Source organism: Salvia splendens, chromosome 9 (genome assembly GCF_004379255.2).
Source record: "Salvia splendens isolate huo1 chromosome 9, SspV2, whole genome shotgun sequence".
Taxonomy (NCBI): Eukaryota; Viridiplantae; Streptophyta; class Magnoliopsida; order Lamiales; family Lamiaceae; genus Salvia; species Salvia splendens.
Window position 1 is genome coordinate 178,995 of NC_056040.1, and position 18,578 is coordinate 197,572.

Here is an 18,578-nt window from a genome sequence, read left to right on the forward strand (position 1 = left end):
TTTGTACAAAAACGAGCATTGTTAAATCATACTCGGTCATCAATCAAGGTTTATGAGCTATATTTATTCTAATTAACAATGATTATTTTCATTTTTTTTATTATAACGTCATTTTGTCGAAAAAATAGGACCAAGTCACAAGGAATTAACAAAATACTACGTACTGTATAATTTATCTCTGCAGTGCAGCTAATCTATAGAAATACTAACTTACTTAAGAGCAGAGAGAGGCGGCGGTTAATTTACTTATGATCTGATTTTTAGGGGATTAATTGAATTTATTTGGTATGGGCTATTAATTTTTTTAATGTTGTTATTCTTAAGTTAATCATCCATTATTATTCATAAATTTGCTTTGACTCCCCTTACTTTTGACTGCTTTGGTTCGAGAACTGATAATAGACTCTATATTATATTATAAAATTAATACTCCCTCCGTCCCGTGCTACTCGCACGTTTGCTTTTCGGCTCGTCACAAAGTCCTTACACTATTTATAATTTAAGTTAGAATTAATGCATTTAATTAATATGTTAGTTTAAGTTAAGAGCTCTTTTATTAAGTGATGTCTCATTACACCTAAAATTCTTTTTTAATTACACAAAAAAATCAATCCCAAATTTACGGCCTAAAATGAAAAGTGCGAGTAGCATGGGACGGAGGGAGTATATTTTTTGTTATATTTTTAAAATCTAAGTTAAATCAAACCGAGTTAATTAAGATAAAATATTCGAAAGTGGTTAGACTACTACTCCCTATTCAGTCCAAAATAATAATTGGGCTGAGGCAGCGCAGCCCTTTAACGAAGACCGATTGGGGTCCGCCCACCTTTTTCATTTTTCAATGAAATTTCTTCGCTTTGCAAAAAACATTTCTGATGCACACTGAATTCTGTTTTATTTTTGCCGATCAATTTGTCATCTCTCTCTACTCTAGGTTTGAAGACCCTTCCCGTCAATGGAAAACAACGGCCAAGCAGCCGGTATGTAAGAGGAATTCCACTATATCCGATTCTCCACAGCTACACTCTCGTTGAATTTTCTGTATTTCTAGGTGTAGTTGGTTATTTCATTCATTTTTTGTTGGAATGACCGAAGATTATTAATCCGTTGAATTTGCTGCATCTTATTAATAGTTCATATCGCGTATAGGTGATTGTGCTGCTGGTTGGAAACTTTCAATTACTAGCTCGATCGCACACGGCAAAACGAATTCCTTATGTTTATAGATTCAATTGGTGCAGGGCTTTTGTTGCATATTCATTCATCTCAATCCTCGAAGCCGTGATTTTTCTCAGTATACAATAATTTAGGGAATTCGGCCAATATGTTTAAAGTCAAGACTAAATTCTGTCATAGATAATCTGTGTATAACGTGGCTAAATCCTGGTGCAGCTAGCGGTCCTCCTCCAAAACCATGGGAAAGAGCAGGATCTTCTTCTGGTCCTGCACCGTTTAGGCCACCCTCTGCTGGAAATACGAGTGAAGTCGTAGAAGCTTCTGGGACAGCTCAACCTGGTGAAGTTGTTTCGACTACCAATATAAATGTTAATAGAAATACAGTTAATTCAGTTGGCCGGCCCGTCCCTGCCAGGCCTTGGGAGCAGCAACAGACGTACGGGAGCACTTATGGAGGTACTGATGGATTCTTCTTTTTAAACGAGCAGAAAAATGGCTATTGTGGGGTGTGTACATGCCTGCCCCTTTTTGAGTGCTATCCAAATGAAACTCCAGTCTATGTATCAAGATCATTTTCAGAACCTATAGTATTTTCAGAACCCATAGTCATATTTTTGTCTTTATCATAAATATGTTTCTGTATTAGTTATGGTGTAATATACTACTATATTTCTGTTTGATTATGTTACTATGCGATAACATTTGTTTTTTTTCTTATCAGGTTATGGTACGGGTGTAAACTATAACTCTGGATATGGAGGTGGGATGTACGGTTCTTCGTATGGGGGATTTGGAGGGGGTGTGGGTGTTGGTGGTGGGATGTACAGGAATAGCATGTATAGAGGTGGTTACAGCGGACTTTATGGGGGTGGTAGCATGTATGGAGGAGGAATGTATGGTGGCGGTTTGGGAGGTCCTATGGGGGGCTATGGAATGGGCATGGGGGGGCCTTATGGTGAACAGGATCCAAACAATCCGTATGGACCACCTTCTCAACCACCAGGCTTCTGGATTTCGCTAATGCGGGTGGTGAGCTAAAAGCATCCTTTTCCTTCTTTCTTATCTTGTTTAGTTCATAAGGATTGTCATCATACCATAGTTGTCTTGAACTGGTTCTTAAAAATCTAATGATAATTAATGAATTAGTGTATTACGAATTTATTTTATGTTTTGATTTGCAGTCGTGTCAAAAGATCCCCAACCCCTAACCACATTCCGAAAATTTATAGAACTCATCAAGACATTCTATTAGTAGCATGAAAATCATCACATTATTGAACATTCCTTTTTATGTACATCAACCTCTGAGCTAAGCCAAACAACAATTCCAGTGATTTATAGCTGTTCACTTAATCCAGCTTACGAAAACATTGAAATTTTGATTTTATTCTAGCAACTTTTACACTCATTTCTCACTAGTACCCTATTTGAACCTTTATGCTTAATTTGTTTGACAATGGCAGATGTCAGGAGTAGTTAATTTCTTTGGGAGGGTGGCAATCTTGATCGACCAGAATACTCAGGCTTTCCATATGTTCATGTCCGCCCTTCTTCAGGTATCTGCTTCCAGCCTACCACCCGTGTCCATTTCAGTGTCAAAACCTGAGACAGAAAAATTGAATTAGATAGAAATATCATTATTTTGAGCTCAAAATGTGTTCCCATGCATAAATCCTCAATCGTTCTGCACTTCTGCAGCTCTTTGATAGGTCCGGAATGCTATATGGAGAGCTAGCAAGGTTTGTTCTTAGAATGTTAGGAGTCCGAACAAAGTCCAAGAGAGTTCATCCACCAGGCGCTGAAAGCCTACCCGGACCTCACAATATGCCAGGAAACCAGAACTACATCGAGGGTCCCAAGGCTGCTCCAAGCGGTGGTTGGGATAGCGTGTGGGGGTGATGATAGGTAATGCATCAATACATATATGAGATTTTTGGTTCTAAATCTGCACTGAAGATGCAATGCGTAAGAAAGAGGATGCTGTTTCCTCGGAAAAATACCGGTTCTCAGCAAAATTACAATCCCCTTGTGATAGCTCCTCCTATCCTTTTTTCATAATCTGGCTCCACAGTTGTAAAACATTAAAAAAGCAAATACTGTTGTGTTTGAATTACGCTAGCATATAGTTGAATGTGTTATTTCACTTGTAAAAGTTGAAAATTTTGTTGTAACTATTGACCCTCGATGGGCTATTTTATGAAATTTGATATAGTTTTTGATAAGTTCTTTTATGTGATGTCTTGAGGACAATAGCTTTTAGGTCTCTCTAAAAAAAGGCCATTTTATCTTATCATCTCAGGTTTAAAAGTATTCTCTTTAATTCAAAGATTCATCTCACAGTGTTAGTGAAGCAATCATTTTTCTTTCTGTTGATGGCTCATTATCATTATCAGCTGAATACTCCTATAACAATGTGAATAAAACAAAATGCAGTGATTTCAACATTAACTGAATCTTAGTTGGGAATGGAATCAACAAGCAAAGCTGTTGAATAACTTAATGCGAAGTGCACTGCTGAAACATTATTTGCAAGTGCAATCAAACTATCAAAGAGGCAAAATACACAAGGGTCTATTCTACATTACACACAACATATGCCCCTTATGCAGAATACACAAAAGCAGCCTATCCGAGGTTGAAACAAGCAGATGACACCTTACACAACGTGTTCTTACTCTGTTCCGGTGATCTTCTTCTTTACTTCTTCGATGTCTTCCACCAGCTCCTTTCTGCTTGACTGCGAAACACAATAAGCTTTCTCAAAAATCACAGACTCTGCGAAGAAAAGATTTTTGCTCCACATGGTGTTTCATTTATCATGTAACTGTTTAATATATGTCCTCATACAATTCGAGTTTCCATTTCAAGTTAGAATGCTCGAATTAGGAAGGAAATTGCAGGATAAATGAGTCATTTATGTGAACCGAGGCATTATGATTGTTGAGAAGTAATTTGGAAATGGGATAGTTGCTCAAAAATTTAAAAACCTTTCCTTTACACCACATTGCAAATTCAACACAACTTTTAAACTACACAAATATACAAATTTGTTTAGTTTATAGGTTGTATCAAATTTGCAATTTGGTGTGTAGGTTGTGACGTGACTTGTGATTTCTGGTGCAATCGATCCTTTTGAAATTGTACCTTGAAAAGAAGGTAGCGGTACACAAACCATCCGGTGTATCCAAGTCCAACAAGCTCCAAGATCTTTGGAAGCTGCAACAATTGATGAGAGAGACAGTCAAAAAAAAAATAGAGTAGCTTGCTACATTTAAAGATAAGCAAACACACAGATTTAAGATTTCAAAAAGAACCTACCAAAGGGACTGAGTTGACAGCACCAACGACGACCGAAGCCAACCAAAGGGCCACTATTGCGCCACCGCCATAGGTGAGTACAGTGGACTTGTTTTCAATGGCGTCCCACTGTAGCACGAGAGAAAGGGTATGTCAAGCAAGAAAGGAACTCCAGGCGAGTAGGCAATTGCAATCAAGAGGCGAAGTATTACAAATGCTAGAAGCTTGATCCACTAATTTGGGGGTAATATTACCTTTTCCTTTAGATCAGCAAACAGCCCATTAGAGTCGAGAGACGACTCGTCTGATGAAGAAGCCTTGACCAGGACGCCTGGATACCTCGTGGTCCCTGTTTGTATGCAAAAACCAATCATGTAACACAGAATATCAATATCCATTGAGCTCAAAGTTTAATCGGGCTTTAGGAAGGAGGGAAACTTCACCTAGTTAACAAACACAAACAAAAGCGCGAGCACGAGTTCACTTGTAAGACTAAAAGCAAACAATATCTCCACCACTCATCATACACTGCAATCGACGACTTACACAAGAAGTCTCCTAACGGCAAGGATCAAGTCCTTTAAAGCACATGAATGAATGTATGCATACACTAGAATCATAAGTTTAAGAGTTCAAAAACTAGAACTGAAGCAAAAAACAACAGATCAAGGTATAGAATTCAAGAATCCAAATTTTCTTCATTTCCTCTCTCTCTCTCTCAACATATATCTATTTCATTAAAAACTAACAATGTAACTCCAACCCCAACATCCAATATGACAAGTCAACTGAAGTACAACAAAACCGCAACTATTACCCCCCAAACTCACAATGTAACTCTCTCTCTCTCTCCAAATTTCATAACAAACAAACTAACATCCAACTCCAACCCCAATATCCAATTTGAAGTGTCAATTGATGTACAGAACAAGGGTCTGTCTGAATCCCCCATCCGCTCTCTATCTCTAAAAACACATACACACAAGCATACTCAAAAGCAATAAGAAAAAAAAAGTGTACCTTTGAGCTGAGGGGAGTAAAGAGATTGGCGGTTGGGCAAGGGGGAGAGGATCGCGCCGAGTTTGGAGACGGGGAGGCGGTGGATGAAGACGACGGCGGCCGCCGTAGAAGTGGATGCTGCCGCTGCCATTCCTTGGCCGAGAAGCCTTTAATTCAGCAAAAGATCAATTAATGGGTTGTGGACTCGTTCTATCTCTTCAGATTGAGGAAAATTTCGGATTTTTGTTGCGAAATTTGGGACCGAATTGCTAAGCTATCCACAATATCTCAGGTCAATGCTCCGATAATTTGAGCTGCTGACACGTGGAGGACTGCATCTTTTTTATTGGTCTATTCCCTATCCTGAAAATCTACTTATTTTATTTTGTTTTGGGTTTCAAATCCTTCAACTGCACAAACAAATTATTTTATGCGTGATTCTTTCTCAATATTAAAAATGTGACATTTCAAGTTGGAAAAACAATACTCCTATAAACACGTAAAAAATGTGAAATAGAAAACAATATTCGATGTTAAATATAGAAAAAAGAACGTAAATTTCTGTACTGTGGAAGGAGTAATAAATATAATGTTGATTTCACTTTAATAATGATAATAAATAGTTAAAATAAAAAAAATAAAGTAAGTAGGAGAATATTGTAGAATATCTTCTATATTATTATTTTTTTTTTCTATATTTTCATTATTTATTATCATTTTTTTAAAACACAAAAGAAAAAAAAGAAATGGGCGTAGGATCGTGAAGAACTCGTAGGGAGTAATTCGTACCTATATAGCTCATTAATAAAATCTATGTGAATGGATCTAAACAATAAGCATAAATATATATTGGCCCAAGTTTCTAAATGGGCCTAGGATTATGAAGAATTCGTCGTTATAGGTTGAATTGGCCCGGTTCAATGAAATTTTACATGCACTACTTTTTATTTCTGAATTCCAATTAATTATTGCATCCTTTCATTAATAAAAAAGAATTAAATAAATTGACTTCTTAAACCTAGCTAAATAGATAGTATTAATAATTTAAAGTTCAGATTATACATTGATCGACGACATATTTCAAGCCTAAGTTATAAATCAATCTGTTCTACTACGACATTTTTCTAAAAGGTTGGTTGAAACAGACTAAAGGCCAAAAGTGGTCCTTAACATATGACGATTTTACGATTTTGGTCCTAAATATTATCTTTTGAATTATTTAGTCCTCCACAATTGAAAACAGGCCGGATTTAGTCCTTTTTGGACGACACCGTTAAAAATTGACTGTCAATGTATGTTTAAGCTATTTTGATTGGATTAGGAGTTTAATTAGAATATTTAATTTATTTAAAACTAAATTACGCATCAAACTCCATATATTATAAGCATTACAAAAAATCTGGAAAAAAAAGAAAAAAAATACAGTACATTACTGAGTGTGAATCTGCAGATGGGTTTGTTTTCACTTTTCACCTTCTTATTGTTGTTCTTGAGCTGAAACAATCCCTTCAAAAATGCATCGACAATTTTCTTATAGGATTCCAACATCATTTCGTTCTGCTCCATCTCCATCCACGCTGCCTCTATCTCTCGCAATCTCCATCCTCACAATCCTTCGCCCAACGTTTTATCGACGCCATGATCTCCTCCACCACGCTCTTCAACTTAAATTAATTTGTTAATCATGACAATCCCATTAATTTCATTAATCAAAAAGCAATGAAATAATAATGAATTGATAAATGAACGCATACGCTATGTGTGCAGCTAAATCACTAAAATTTCTGGCAATTGTTAGAACCCAAAAAACCAACTGGAAAGAACCCCAATTCAACTGTAAATCGTCACAGCCTTGAACCAGAATTGACCCTAACAATCGAACCAAATCGAAGATGGAACAAAAAAAAATTCCAACAAAAATGGGCCGACTTCCTCTAAAATGGAACATAGAAATTCAACGAAAATAGCTCATATTTACAACAAATTGAACTTGGAGAGGCAATGGTTGCAAAGAAGTTTCCTTCTGAGTTTTCCCAGCCAAGCAACGACGACCACCCAGCTATTTTCATGAGATTGTGCTCGTGAGAGGTGTTTCCTCTAGAATTTCTGAGTAATCGATCGGTATTTGAGCTCTGGAATTGAATCTATTATGTTTGACGCCGTCGGCGAATCCTAATTTGGTGTTGTTCTTTGATTTGAGCTTCAATTTCACAATATTCTGATCCAGCAAAGACTTCAGTCGAGATCCGTCTTCAGGACCCTCTTGCTTCTGCGCGATTGGTGGTGGTGCGGTGTCGTTCTCCATCGCGTCCATGTTTTCGAATAAGAACTACGACGAGAAGTACCTCCCGCCGCCTGGATGGTGCGGGAACGCGCCGGTGCACTGCCTCTCCGCCACCGCGTGGAGCTTTTTTTTGATAAATGATTGATTAATAATTTAGCATTAGCAATGGTAGTTAACAAAGCGTACTTAGTTACCTAATCCCATCAAAATAGCTTAAACATGCATTTACTGTCAATTTTTAACGGTGCCGTCCAAAAAGGACTAAATCCAGCCCGTTTTCAATTGTGGAGGACTAAATAATTCAAAAGATAAAGTTTTGGACAAAAATCGTAAAATCGTCATATGTTAAGGACCACTTTTGACCTTTATTCGTTGAAATAATGAGAAATATTTGGTAATTAACAATTTAAAATACAAAATGAAAATAGGAGATGGAAAATAGTAATCAGGAGAGTGGCGGAAGCAAAAAGCAGCGATAGGGGGAGTGCATGTGGTGTCGGCGTGGAGCTGTCGAAATAGTAATACAACCTCTCTTCCACACACGTTCCCTTACCCCTTTCCCAAACATCCTCTCTCTCTAGGGATTCGCCTTCACCTCGATTCCAATGGTCTAAGCTTCCGCTTCTCCGCCGCCGTTCAATACTCTGCCGGCGTCGCAATTTGTGATCAGGTGAGCTTAGCTCTTCATTTCTACCCGTTTTGGTCCGCTGATTCGGCCTATGCTTGCAGATCAAGCACAGTTTGTTTAGCATATAGGTCGATTTTCGATTTTAATGATGAATGCTTTGTGATTTCGATAGTTTTTATTTATTGAGCTGCTGCATTCGTCGGGTTGACTTGATTCTGGTGGATTATTGTTTTGCGGTCTGATTTTGTTCAATTGCTTTGCTTTGATCTGAGTTTTCAGTTTAATTGCTTTGATCAGAGTTTTCAGTTCAATTGTTTTTTCTCACTATTTTTTTAGGGTTCTTTTATCGTGAAATCTTGTTGGTGGCGTAAGATTTTCATAGATTTTTTCTTGTATTTTGACAATAGATTATTTGTTTGATTGATCTAATCAATCTTGAATGACGTCTTTCACGCCTCTCTCTCTGTTGTTCATCTCTATGTATTTTTACTCTGTTTAAACCCTCAAGTCAACTCATGTCATCTACTACTAAAGAAGAATATTTTGCAACCATTTTGTTTCTTAAACGAGCAAAAAACCATGGTTTGTTTATTTATAAGCTGTAATTCGCAGGATTTCTATGTCATGGAAGACAACATAACAACTTCTACTCCAATGGACTCGACAGCCTCAAAGATACAACAGCTTCAGAAAGCATTTGCTGAGCTTGAAAGTCATCGGGCCATTACTCTCAACTTGAAATGGAAACAGCTCGAGGAGCATTTTCACGGGCTTCAGAAATCATTGAAAAGACGCTTCACTGAGCTGGAAGAACAGGAAAAGGAATTCGATACCAAGATAGTTGAATCTAAGGAGATGTTGGAGAAGCGTAAAGCAGCTGTTGTGGCCAAAGAGCAAACATCCCTTGAGAAGCTTCAAGAGAAGAGAGATGCCGCACTTTCTGCAATTGTCACTGCTTTGGGGAAGCACGAGAACCCACTCTCTTCGGGTTCATTAATCTTAACTAGGGAAAACAAAGTTGAAGCACCATGTCTGGAGGATAAAGCTACCAATGTGTTGGTTTCTATGGGACGCATTAATAATACTGTTCAAAACATGAGTGCATTGGTTAAGTCTTACCCTGGGCTTGTGAAATTGTGCCAAGAGATGAACTCGGAAGGACTCCTTAAGTTTATATCTGACAACCGGAAGGATCTTGTTACTTTGAAAGAGGAAATTCCCGTTGCTCTACGTGCTGCACATGACCCAGCCTCTCTGGTTCTGGATTCACTTAAAGGGTTCTATGGTGCAGATATGGTGAATTCGGATGCTAAAAAGGATTCAAACCTCATTGGCCTTTGCCGCACCTGCATCATGCTAATGGAATGCCTCAGCAGTTTAATCTTAGGTCTGGATGTGGACTCAGTTTCTGGCATTATCTCAGATAGTGCCAAGGAACGAGCAAAAGCTATTGCTGAAGGATGGAAACCAAAGTTAGCTTACCTTGATATTGATGCCAGCAATGGCAATTCATTGGAGGCTCATGCATTCCTACAGCTGTTGGCTACATTTGGCATTAATTCGGATTTTGATCAGGCTTGCTTGTCAAAACTAATACCCATGGTTTCGCGCCGTCGCCAAACAGCTGAATTATGCCGCTATCTTGGCCTGTCAGACAAAATGCCAGGTTGGTTACTCTAACCAGGCGGATTTAGGTTGTTGTTATAAATAGGCTCTTGATCTTCTTTCCTATGTTTATCTCCACAAAGTTAACGTGTTTTGGTACACGCGTATACAGGCATATGCAGTGGCGGACCCAGGAATTTAAAACTGGGGGGCCCAAGTCACAAGAAAAATGAAAATAGAAAGAAAAAAGCATAAGAAAAATCAAAATTTTATAAAATACACCTTCAGCCGGGCCATGAAAATCAAATAATTCTACCAATTATCACAAGACCAACTGTGCTAAACCAAAACTAATGTACAGAAGATACGTAATATATATAGTTAATGATGGAATAGTTGTGCTTCCAATGGCCCCCCATCCATACATGTATCTCCGCCTCTGGGCATATGCGTATTTATGTCATCAAATTTACTGTATGCGCACGAGCCCATTTTCTTATTGCGACCTAAGACACCCATTCTTGTGAATATCTGCAATTCATGACCATTTTACTGTCTGATCAGGTGTGATCGATGTGTTGGTGAAGAACGGAAGACAGATCGATGCTGTTAATCTAGCTTTTGCATTTGAGCTCACTGAACAGTTTTCACCTATTACATTGCTGAAATCGTACTTGTCCGAGGCCAAGAAAATGCCGTCGCCTGCTAAACCTGGAAATATATCACACGGTGTGTCTGCACAGGTATGAATGAATGATTATGATTTGGGGTAGTTTCTGGTAGCTCTGAAATCAAACTACAGAGTTTTGCATGATCTAAATTTGTAGTTTTTGAAGCTGATTCTTGATTCTCTTTTGACTGCTCACTTCCAGAATGATGTGAATGAGAAGGAGCTGACTGCACTTAAAGCTGTAATCAAGTGCATCGAAGATCATAAGCTCGAGCAGCAATTCCCAGTAGAACCGCTCCAGAAACAGATGCTTGAAATAGAGAAAGCAAAGGCAGACAAGAAACGGGGGACAGAAGTTGCGAAACCACAGTCCAAAAGACCCCGCGCCAACGGCACCAGTCACGTGCCTCGAGCCGCAAATGCTGCGAGCGACAAGAATTACTACGGTGGGATGACTGAGAGGTACCCGCAGTACGTCTACGACAGACCTGCGTATGCCTATGCTGCGCCGAACAACCACCATGTTCCATCGTACAGCAATGCCTATGCTGCGCCGAACAACCACCATGTTCCATCGTACAGCACACCGGCTTACAGTTTCTCCCCCAGCCATGGCAACTTCTTCGGGAATGCCTATCAGTATCACACAGCCTACTTACACTAATCCGTAGAGATGCTGAGACTCATCAACATTTATATTAACTATTAGAGTTAACCCTCCTCAGTTTGTGCAATGCTCAACTTATCAGCACAAGTTAATATATTAAAAAAATGAAAAAAAGAAGAAAAAGATTTAGCCTTGTTAATTTCTAGCCTGTTGTTGTAAAAGCTAATATTACTGTCTTCTAATCGATGCACTGTTTCTCTTTTGGATTTTGACAATTCCTTGCTTTTTTGGTGATTTATTACTGATTTATATCTTGATAATGTTTTTTATAGATGTATGCTTTTCTGCGACTTCCCCATCAAATGAACAAATACTACATAAAGATTCAAGAAATGCCACATAAGCCCACATCCCAAATCCCTTGCCCCAATATGGATAAGTGATAAGATTTGTTTGAACATAATCAACTCACAGCCACCAGCAAAAGATACTGCAATTTGTACATAATATATTTTTATTTTCCGAGTTATTATAAGCTTCCAATCAAGAGAGAGATCTGAGTGAGAAATGGCAGCTGCTGCTTCAACCATGGCCAGCCAACTCCAAAGCAATTTTGCATCTTCACTAACAAGAAAGCTTTCCACTCCAAAGGGCATCTCTGGTGCTCCCTTTAGAGTGAGAAGAGCCAGTTCCTTCACAGTCAAGGCCATCCAGTCTGAAAAGGTCTCCATCCTCTATTTCATACTAGTAGTATCATGTTTCTTTAAGGTGCATATAATATAATATAGTAATTCACTTTTATTTTTTTATTTTATTTTTAGAAATACGAGACATCTAAGTCATTACAAGTAAAGAGAGAGAACAAAATGTGAATGAGATTGATATATAATAGAATCATGGGTCACAAACAGTTATTTGATTATTGATGATGAAGAAAGGGAATTCTTGATTGAGTTGTAGTTTGTAGGTTGATGATGACACTTAATTTAACCATTTAATTTATTGCAGCCCACATACCAAGTGATTCAACCAATTAACGGCGACCCATTCATCGGAAGTCTGGAGACACCTGTGACATCAAGCCCATTGGTGGCATGGTACTTGTCCAACCTCCCCGCCTACCGGACAGCTGTGAACCCGCTGCTCCGTGGGGTCGAGGTTGGGCTGGCCCATGGTTTCCTCCTAGTGGGCCCTTTTGTGAAGGCGGGCCCACTTAGGAACACCCCCTATGCGGGTGGGGCGGGGTCGTTGGCGGCAGCGGGACTAGTAGTGATCCTCAGCATCTGCCTCACCATATATGGGATTGCGTCCTTCAAGGAGGGTGAGCCTTCAACGGCCCCGTCACTGACCCTGACGGGACGGAAGAAGTCGCCCGATCAGCTGCAGACAGCCGACGGGTGGGCAAAGTTCACCGGTGGATTCTTCTTCGGTGGGATCTCCGGTGTGACTTGGGCTTACTTTTTGCTCTATGTTCTTGACCTTCCTTACTATGTTAAGTAAATTGGGAATGAATCAATGCATGTGTTGTTTTTTTTTATGGGAATCAAGTTGTATATTTGATTATGGCTCCGATGGATGTTCTATAATGTTTTCTTAGTTGTGTGTTGTGATTTGCTGGTTTAGCTGCTAAATGAATCCAATCCAATTGACCATAACTGTTGTTTTAATTGAAGACTAAATTGACAACTTTTTTTTTAAAGTCCGAACATATGCGCATCATATTATTCAAATCTCCAACCCCCTAACTACACCAAAAATCGAGTTACAAACTGAGTTTTGTCTCGTCATCAAAGCTAGCAACGAAAGTTTGGGGCAATCATACTCAAACATGAAACATTAGTTGTAAATTAAGCATAAAAGTTTTATATATTTTTATATTAAAATATACCCACAATACCATACAAATTTATAGTTTTAGTAAAACGTTTCTTTTTCACGTCCATTTTGAAAAAATAACAATGTACCCCGTTGCGTACTCTTTGTTGGGCTCGTTGGATGAAAGTGGGACTGGGACAGATGACGCATTTTCCTTCCGCGGCATCTTCTTCTTCATCCTCGGCGGCTCAGAGGCAGGAGGTTGCCAACAATTGGGCTCCATGTCCTCAACCCGATACGCATCGGTGTTGAAGAACGGATCGAACTCAAAGTCAGAAACGAAAGTGGACCCTATAGATCAAGGAGTCTCGACTCGGTAGTCTTCGTAGCCAGGCCAACAGGCGCCGCCACCAAACATCAGCATATTGTCATCGACACCATGCGGGATTGGAAATTGACTCAGATCCATTCTTAAAAGTGTGAAAGTGAGAAAAGAGAAGAGAAAGAGAGTAGAGAGTATTGTGTGAAAAGTGAATAAGGGTTAAGGTATTTATAGTAGTTTAATAAAGAATTTAAAAAAATTTCAAAATCGACGAGATCGGGCTCGGGTACGACCCTGCAATGGGCTCCCGATTAGGCGCCCGATGGATCTGGCGCCTGAGTGGGACGACCGTCTTTCGGTCGACTCACTCGGACGCTCGATCCATCGGGCGCCTGCAATGGATGCTTGAGGAAGCCGAGCCTGATCTCACGCGATCAAGCGTCAGATCGGGCATCCATTGTGGATGCCCTAATGAGAAATATTCCTTAGTACTCCCTCCGTCCTACAATAATTATCACTCTTTTCCATTTTGGTCTATCCCACAATAATTGTCACACTTTATTTTTACCATAAATGATAAGTAAGTCTCACATTCCACTATCTCAATTCACTCAAATTTTATTATAAAATCAATATAAAAAATTAGCCCCACATGTCACTACCTCTATCAACCACTTTTCTTTGCATTTCTTAAAACTCGTGCACAAAGAATATGACCTTTTTCAATCTACATTTTTTAAAACTCGTGCCACCATCAAAACTGATAATTAATCCGGGATCGGGGGAGTATTTAGGAGAGTGGCGGAAGCAAAAAGCAGCAATAGGGGGGAGTGCAAGTGCATGTGGTGTCGGCGTGGAGCTGTCGGAATCATAAATACAACCTCTCTTCCATACACATTCCCTTTCCCCTTTCCCAAACATTCTCTCTCTCTAGGGATTCGCCTTTACCTCGCTTCCTATTGTCTGAGCTTCCACTTCTCCGCCGCCGTTCAATACTCTGCCGGCGCCGCAATTTGTGATCAGGTGAGCTTAGCTCTTCATTTCTACCCGTTTTGGTCCACTGATTCCGCCTATGCTCGCAGATCAACCACAGTTTGTTTAGCATCTAGGTCTATTTTCGATTTTATTGATGAATGCTCTGTGATTTCGATAATTTTTAGTTATTGAGCTGCTGCATTCGTCGGTTTGACTTGATTCTGGTGAATTATTGTTTTGCGGTGTCTGATTTTGTTCAATTGCTTTGCTTTGATCTGAATTTTCAGTTCAATTGCTTTGATCAGAGTTTACAGTTCAATTCCTTTTTCTCGCTATTGTATTTTTTAGGGTTGTTTCATCGTGAGGTGTGTTTTGACTTACGTGTGCAATAGTTTATTTGTTTGATTTATCAAATTAATCTTGAATTACGTCAACATTCACGCCCCTCTCTCTGTTGTAAATTTCTACGTTTCTTTATTCTGTTTAAACTCTCAAGTCAACTCATGTTATCTACTAATGAAGAATATTTTGCTACCATTTTGTTTCTTAAACGAGCAAACAACCATGGTTTGTTTATTTATGAGCTGGAATCTGCAGGATTTCTATGTCATGGAAGACAGCATAACAACTCCTACTCCAATGGACTCGACAGCCTCAAAGATACAACAGCTTCAGAAAGCATTTGCTGAGCTTGAAAGCCATCGGGTCGTTACTCTCAACTTGAAATGGAAACAGCTCGAGGAGCATTTTCACGGGCTTCAGAAATCACTGAAAAGACGCTTCACTGAGCTGGAAGAACAGGAAAAGGAATTCGATACCAAGATAGTTGAATCTAAAGAGATGTTGGAGAAGCGTAAAGCAGCTGTTATGGCCAAAGAGCAATCGTCCCTTGAGAAGCTTCAAGAGAAGAGAGATGCCGCACTTTCTGCAATTGTCACTGCTTTGGGAAAGCACGAGAACCCACTCTCTTCGGGTTCATTAATCTTAACTAGGGAAAACAAAGTTGAAGCACCATGTCTGGAGGATAAAGCTACCAATGTGTTGGTTTCTATGGGACGCATTAATAATACTGTTCAAAACATGAGTGCATTGGTTAAGTCTTACCCCGGGCTTGTGAAATTGTGCCAAGAGATGAACTCGGAAGGACTCCTTAAGTTTATATCTGACAACCGGAAGGATCTTGTTACTTTGAAAGAGGAAATTCCCATTGCTCTACGTGCTGCACATGACCCAGCCTCTCTGGTTCTGGATTCACTTAAAGGGTTCTATGGTGCAGATATGGTGAATTTGGATGCTAAAAAGGATTCAAACCTCATTGGCCTTCGCCGCACCTGCATCATGCTAATGGAATGCCTCAGCAGTTTAATCTTAGGTCTGGATATGGACTCAGTTTCTGGCATTATTTCAGATAGTGCCAAGGAACGAGCAAAAGTTATTGCTGAAGGATGGAAACCAAAGTTAGATTACCTTGATATTGATGCCAGCAATGGCAATTCATTGGAGGCTCATGCATTCCTACAGCTGTTGGCTACATTTAGCATTAATTCGGATTTTGATCAGGCTTGCTTGTCAAAACTAATACCCATGGTTTCGCGCCGTCGCCAAACAGCTGAATTATGCCGCTATCTTGGCTTGTCCGACAAAATGCCAGGTTGGTTACTCTAACCTGGCAGATTTAGGTTTTTGTTATAAATAGGCTCTTGATCTTCTTTCCTATGTTTATTTCCACAAAGTTAACGTGTTTTGGTACACACGTATACAGGCATATGCGTATTTGTGTCATCAAATTTGCCTTATGCGTGCGAGCCCATTTTCTTATTGCGACCTAAGACACCCATTCTTGTGAATATCTGCAATTCATGACCATTTTACTGTCTGATCAGGTGTGATCGATGTGTTGGTGAAGAACGGAAGACAGATTGATGCTGTTAATCTAGCTTTTGCATTTGAGCTCACTGATCAGTTTTCACCTATTTCATTGCTGAAATCGTACTTGTCCGAGGCCAAGAAAATGCCGTCGCCTGCTAAACCTGGAAATACATCACCCGGTGTGTCTGCACAGGTATGATTATGATTTGGGGGTAGTTTCTGGTAGCTCTGAAATCAAACTATAGAGAGTTGCATGATCTGAATATTGAGTTTTTGAATCTGATTCTTGATTCTCTTTTGACTCCTCATTTCCAGAATGATGTGAATGAGAAGGAGCTGACTGCACTTAAAGCTGTAATCAAGTGCATCGAAGATCATAAGCTCGAGCAGCAATTCCCAGTGGAACCGCTCCAGAAACAGATGCTTGAAATAGAGAAAGCAAAGGCAGACAAGAAACGGGGGACAGAAGTTGTGAAACCACAGTCCAAAAGACCCCGCGCCAACGGCACCAGTCACATGCCTCGAGCTGCAAATCCTGCGAGCGACAAGAATTTCTACGGCGGGATGACTGAGAGGTACCCGCAGTACGTCTACGACAGACCTGCGTATGCCTATGCTACGCCGAACAACCACCATGTTCCATCGTACAGCACACCGGCTTACAGTTTCTCCCCCAGCCATGGCAACTTCTTCGGGAATGCCTATCAGTATCACACAGCCTACTTGCACTAATCCGAAGTGATGCTGAGACTCATCAACATTTATATTAACTATTAGAGTTGACCCCCCTTAGTTTGTGCAATGCTCAAGTTAATATATTAAAAAAAATGAAAAAAAGAAGAAAAAGATTTAGCCTTGTTAATTTCTAGCCTGTTGTTGTAAAAGCTAATATTACTGTCTTCTAATAGATGCACTGTTTCTTCTTCTTTATTGTATTGTGTTCAAAATTTAAACTTCGAACTGATGCATCGCTTTTGGATTTTGACAATTCCTTGCTATTTTGGTGCTATTTTTGTGGTTTATTACTGATTTATATCTTGACAGGAGGATTTTTTTATAGATGTATCATGTATGCTATTCTCTGATTTCCCCTTCAAATGATCAAATAATAAAGATTGAAGAAGTGCCACCTAAGCCCACATCCCAAATCCCTGGACCCCAATATGGATAAGTGATAAGATATGAAACACAATCCCACCCAATCAAAAACATTTGCTTGAACATAATCAACTCACAGCCACCAGCAAAAGATACTGCAATTTCTGCATTATACTATAATTTTATATTTCCATTTATTAGTGTAAGCTTCCAATCAAGAGAGAGATCTGAGTGAGAAATGGCAGCTGCTGCTTCAACCATGGCCAGCCAACTCCAAAGCAATTTTCCTTCTTCACTAACAAGAAAGCTTTCCACTCCAAAGGGCATCTCTGGTGCTCCTTTTAGAGTGAGAAGAGCCAGTTCCTTCACAGTCAAGGCCATCCAGTCTGAAAAGGTCCTTCTCCATCCTCTATTTCATAGTACTCCATAATTCAATTTTTTTAGAAATACGAGATATCTAAGTCATACTAGGAGATAATAAAACGTGAATGGGAGTTGGATTGATGGAAGAAAGAGAATTCTTGATTGTGTTGTAGTTTGTAGGTTGATGATGACACTAAATTTAACCATTTAATTTATTGCAGCCCACATACCAAGTGATTCAACCGATCAACGGCGATCCATTCATCGGAAGTCTGGAGACACCTGTGACATCAAGCCCATTGGTGGCATGGTACTTGTCCAACCTCCCCGCCTACCGGACAGCTGTCAACCCGCTGCTCCGTGGGGTCGAGGTTGGGCTGGCCCATGGTTTCCTCCTAGTGGGTCCTTTCGTGAAGGCGGGCCCACTTAGGAACACCCCCTATGCGGGTGGGGCTGGCTCGTTGGCGGCAGCTGGACTAGTAGTGATCCTCAGCATCTGCCTCACCATATATGGGATTGCGTCCTTCAAGGAGGGTGAGCCTTCAACGGCCCCGTCACTGACCCTGACGGGACGGAAGAAGTCGCCCGATCAGCTGCAGACAGCCGACGGGTGGGCAAAGTTCACCGGTGGATTCTTCTTCGGTGGGATCTCCGGTGTGACTTGGGCTTACTTTTTGCTCTATGTTCTTGACCTTCCTTACTATGTTAAGTAAGCCGGGAATGTTGTTTTTTTATGGGATTAATTCCAACAGGAACTTGTATATTGGTGGATTCTTGATTATGACTTCCATGGATGCTTTATTAGTTGTGTGTTGTGATTTGCTGATTTAGCTGCTAAAGTCCCAAACTTATTATTCTAACCAAACGAAA

The 18,578-nt window shown here is 39.8% G+C and overlaps 6 protein-coding genes and 1 long non-coding RNA gene across 10 annotated transcripts; 5 read left to right on the forward strand and 2 right to left on the reverse strand.

Annotated features, from left to right (window-relative positions):
• The first annotated feature begins 790 nt into the window (after positions 1-790).
• On the forward strand, positions 791-3,398 carry LOC121748440 (peroxisomal membrane protein 13-like). 4 transcript variants are annotated; one of them, XM_042142804.1, is made up of 7 exons: positions 791-980; positions 1,150-1,294; positions 1,393-1,632; positions 1,898-1,936; positions 1,991-2,205; positions 2,640-2,732; positions 2,875-3,398. In XM_042142804.1, the coding sequence occupies exons 1-7, from the start codon at positions 876-878 to the stop codon at positions 3,073-3,075; spliced, it is 1,038 nt and encodes a 345-aa protein (XP_041998738.1). In that variant the 5' UTR covers positions 791-875; the 3' UTR covers positions 3,076-3,398. The 4 variants fall into 4 exon arrangements, with proteins under 4 accessions (XP_041998738.1, XP_041998739.1, XP_041998737.1 ...); XM_042142805.1 differs by having other exon boundaries at positions 792-980; positions 2,021-2,205; XM_042142803.1 differs by having other exon boundaries at positions 792-980; positions 1,898-2,205.
• Positions 3,399-3,594: 196 nt separating this feature from the next.
• Positions 3,595-5,767, reverse strand: LOC121748441 (protein CURVATURE THYLAKOID 1A, chloroplastic-like). The gene is made up of 5 exons (XM_042142807.1): positions 5,494-5,767; positions 4,728-4,822; positions 4,495-4,602; positions 4,321-4,392; positions 3,595-3,913 (listed from the first exon to the last, which is right to left on the reverse strand). Exons 1-5 carry the CDS (start codon positions 5,621-5,623, stop codon positions 3,848-3,850), a joined length of 471 nt encoding a protein of 156 aa, XP_041998741.1. The 5' UTR covers positions 5,624-5,767; the 3' UTR covers positions 3,595-3,847.
• Positions 5,768-8,202: 2,435 nt separating this feature from the next.
• LOC121748268 (FRIGIDA-like protein 3) lies at positions 8,203-11,541 on the forward strand. The gene is made up of 4 exons (XM_042142511.1): positions 8,203-8,426; positions 8,997-10,050; positions 10,554-10,732; positions 10,862-11,541. Exons 2-4 carry the CDS (start codon positions 9,009-9,011, stop codon positions 11,321-11,323), a joined length of 1,683 nt encoding a protein of 560 aa, XP_041998445.1. The 5' UTR covers positions 8,203-8,426; positions 8,997-9,008; the 3' UTR covers positions 11,324-11,541.
• Positions 11,542-11,742: 201 nt separating this feature from the next.
• Positions 11,743-12,862, forward strand: LOC121748270 (photosystem I reaction center subunit XI, chloroplastic). Its single transcript, XM_042142513.1, has 2 exons — positions 11,743-11,989; positions 12,275-12,862. Exons 1-2 carry the CDS (start codon positions 11,834-11,836, stop codon positions 12,764-12,766), a joined length of 648 nt encoding a protein of 215 aa, XP_041998447.1. The 5' UTR covers positions 11,743-11,833; the 3' UTR covers positions 12,767-12,862.
• Positions 12,697-18,486, reverse strand: LOC121748271. The gene is made up of 2 exons (XR_006039425.1): positions 18,401-18,486; positions 12,697-12,745 (listed from the first exon to the last, which is right to left on the reverse strand). It is a non-coding gene; the product is annotated as an uncharacterized LOC121748271 (long non-coding RNA).
• On the forward strand, positions 14,218-17,177 carry LOC121748267 (FRIGIDA-like protein 3). The gene is made up of 4 exons (XM_042142510.1): positions 14,218-14,426; positions 14,976-16,029; positions 16,262-16,440; positions 16,563-17,177. Exons 1-4 carry the CDS (start codon positions 14,244-14,246, stop codon positions 16,977-16,979), a joined length of 1,833 nt encoding a protein of 610 aa, XP_041998444.1. The 5' UTR covers positions 14,218-14,243; the 3' UTR covers positions 16,980-17,177.
• Positions 17,475-18,512, forward strand: LOC121748269 (photosystem I reaction center subunit XI, chloroplastic-like). Its single transcript, XM_042142512.1, has 2 exons — positions 17,475-17,739; positions 17,930-18,512. The coding sequence occupies exons 1-2, from the start codon at positions 17,584-17,586 to the stop codon at positions 18,419-18,421; spliced, it is 648 nt and encodes a 215-aa protein (XP_041998446.1). The 5' UTR covers positions 17,475-17,583; the 3' UTR covers positions 18,422-18,512.
• The last annotated feature ends 66 nt before the right edge of the window (positions 18,513-18,578 follow it).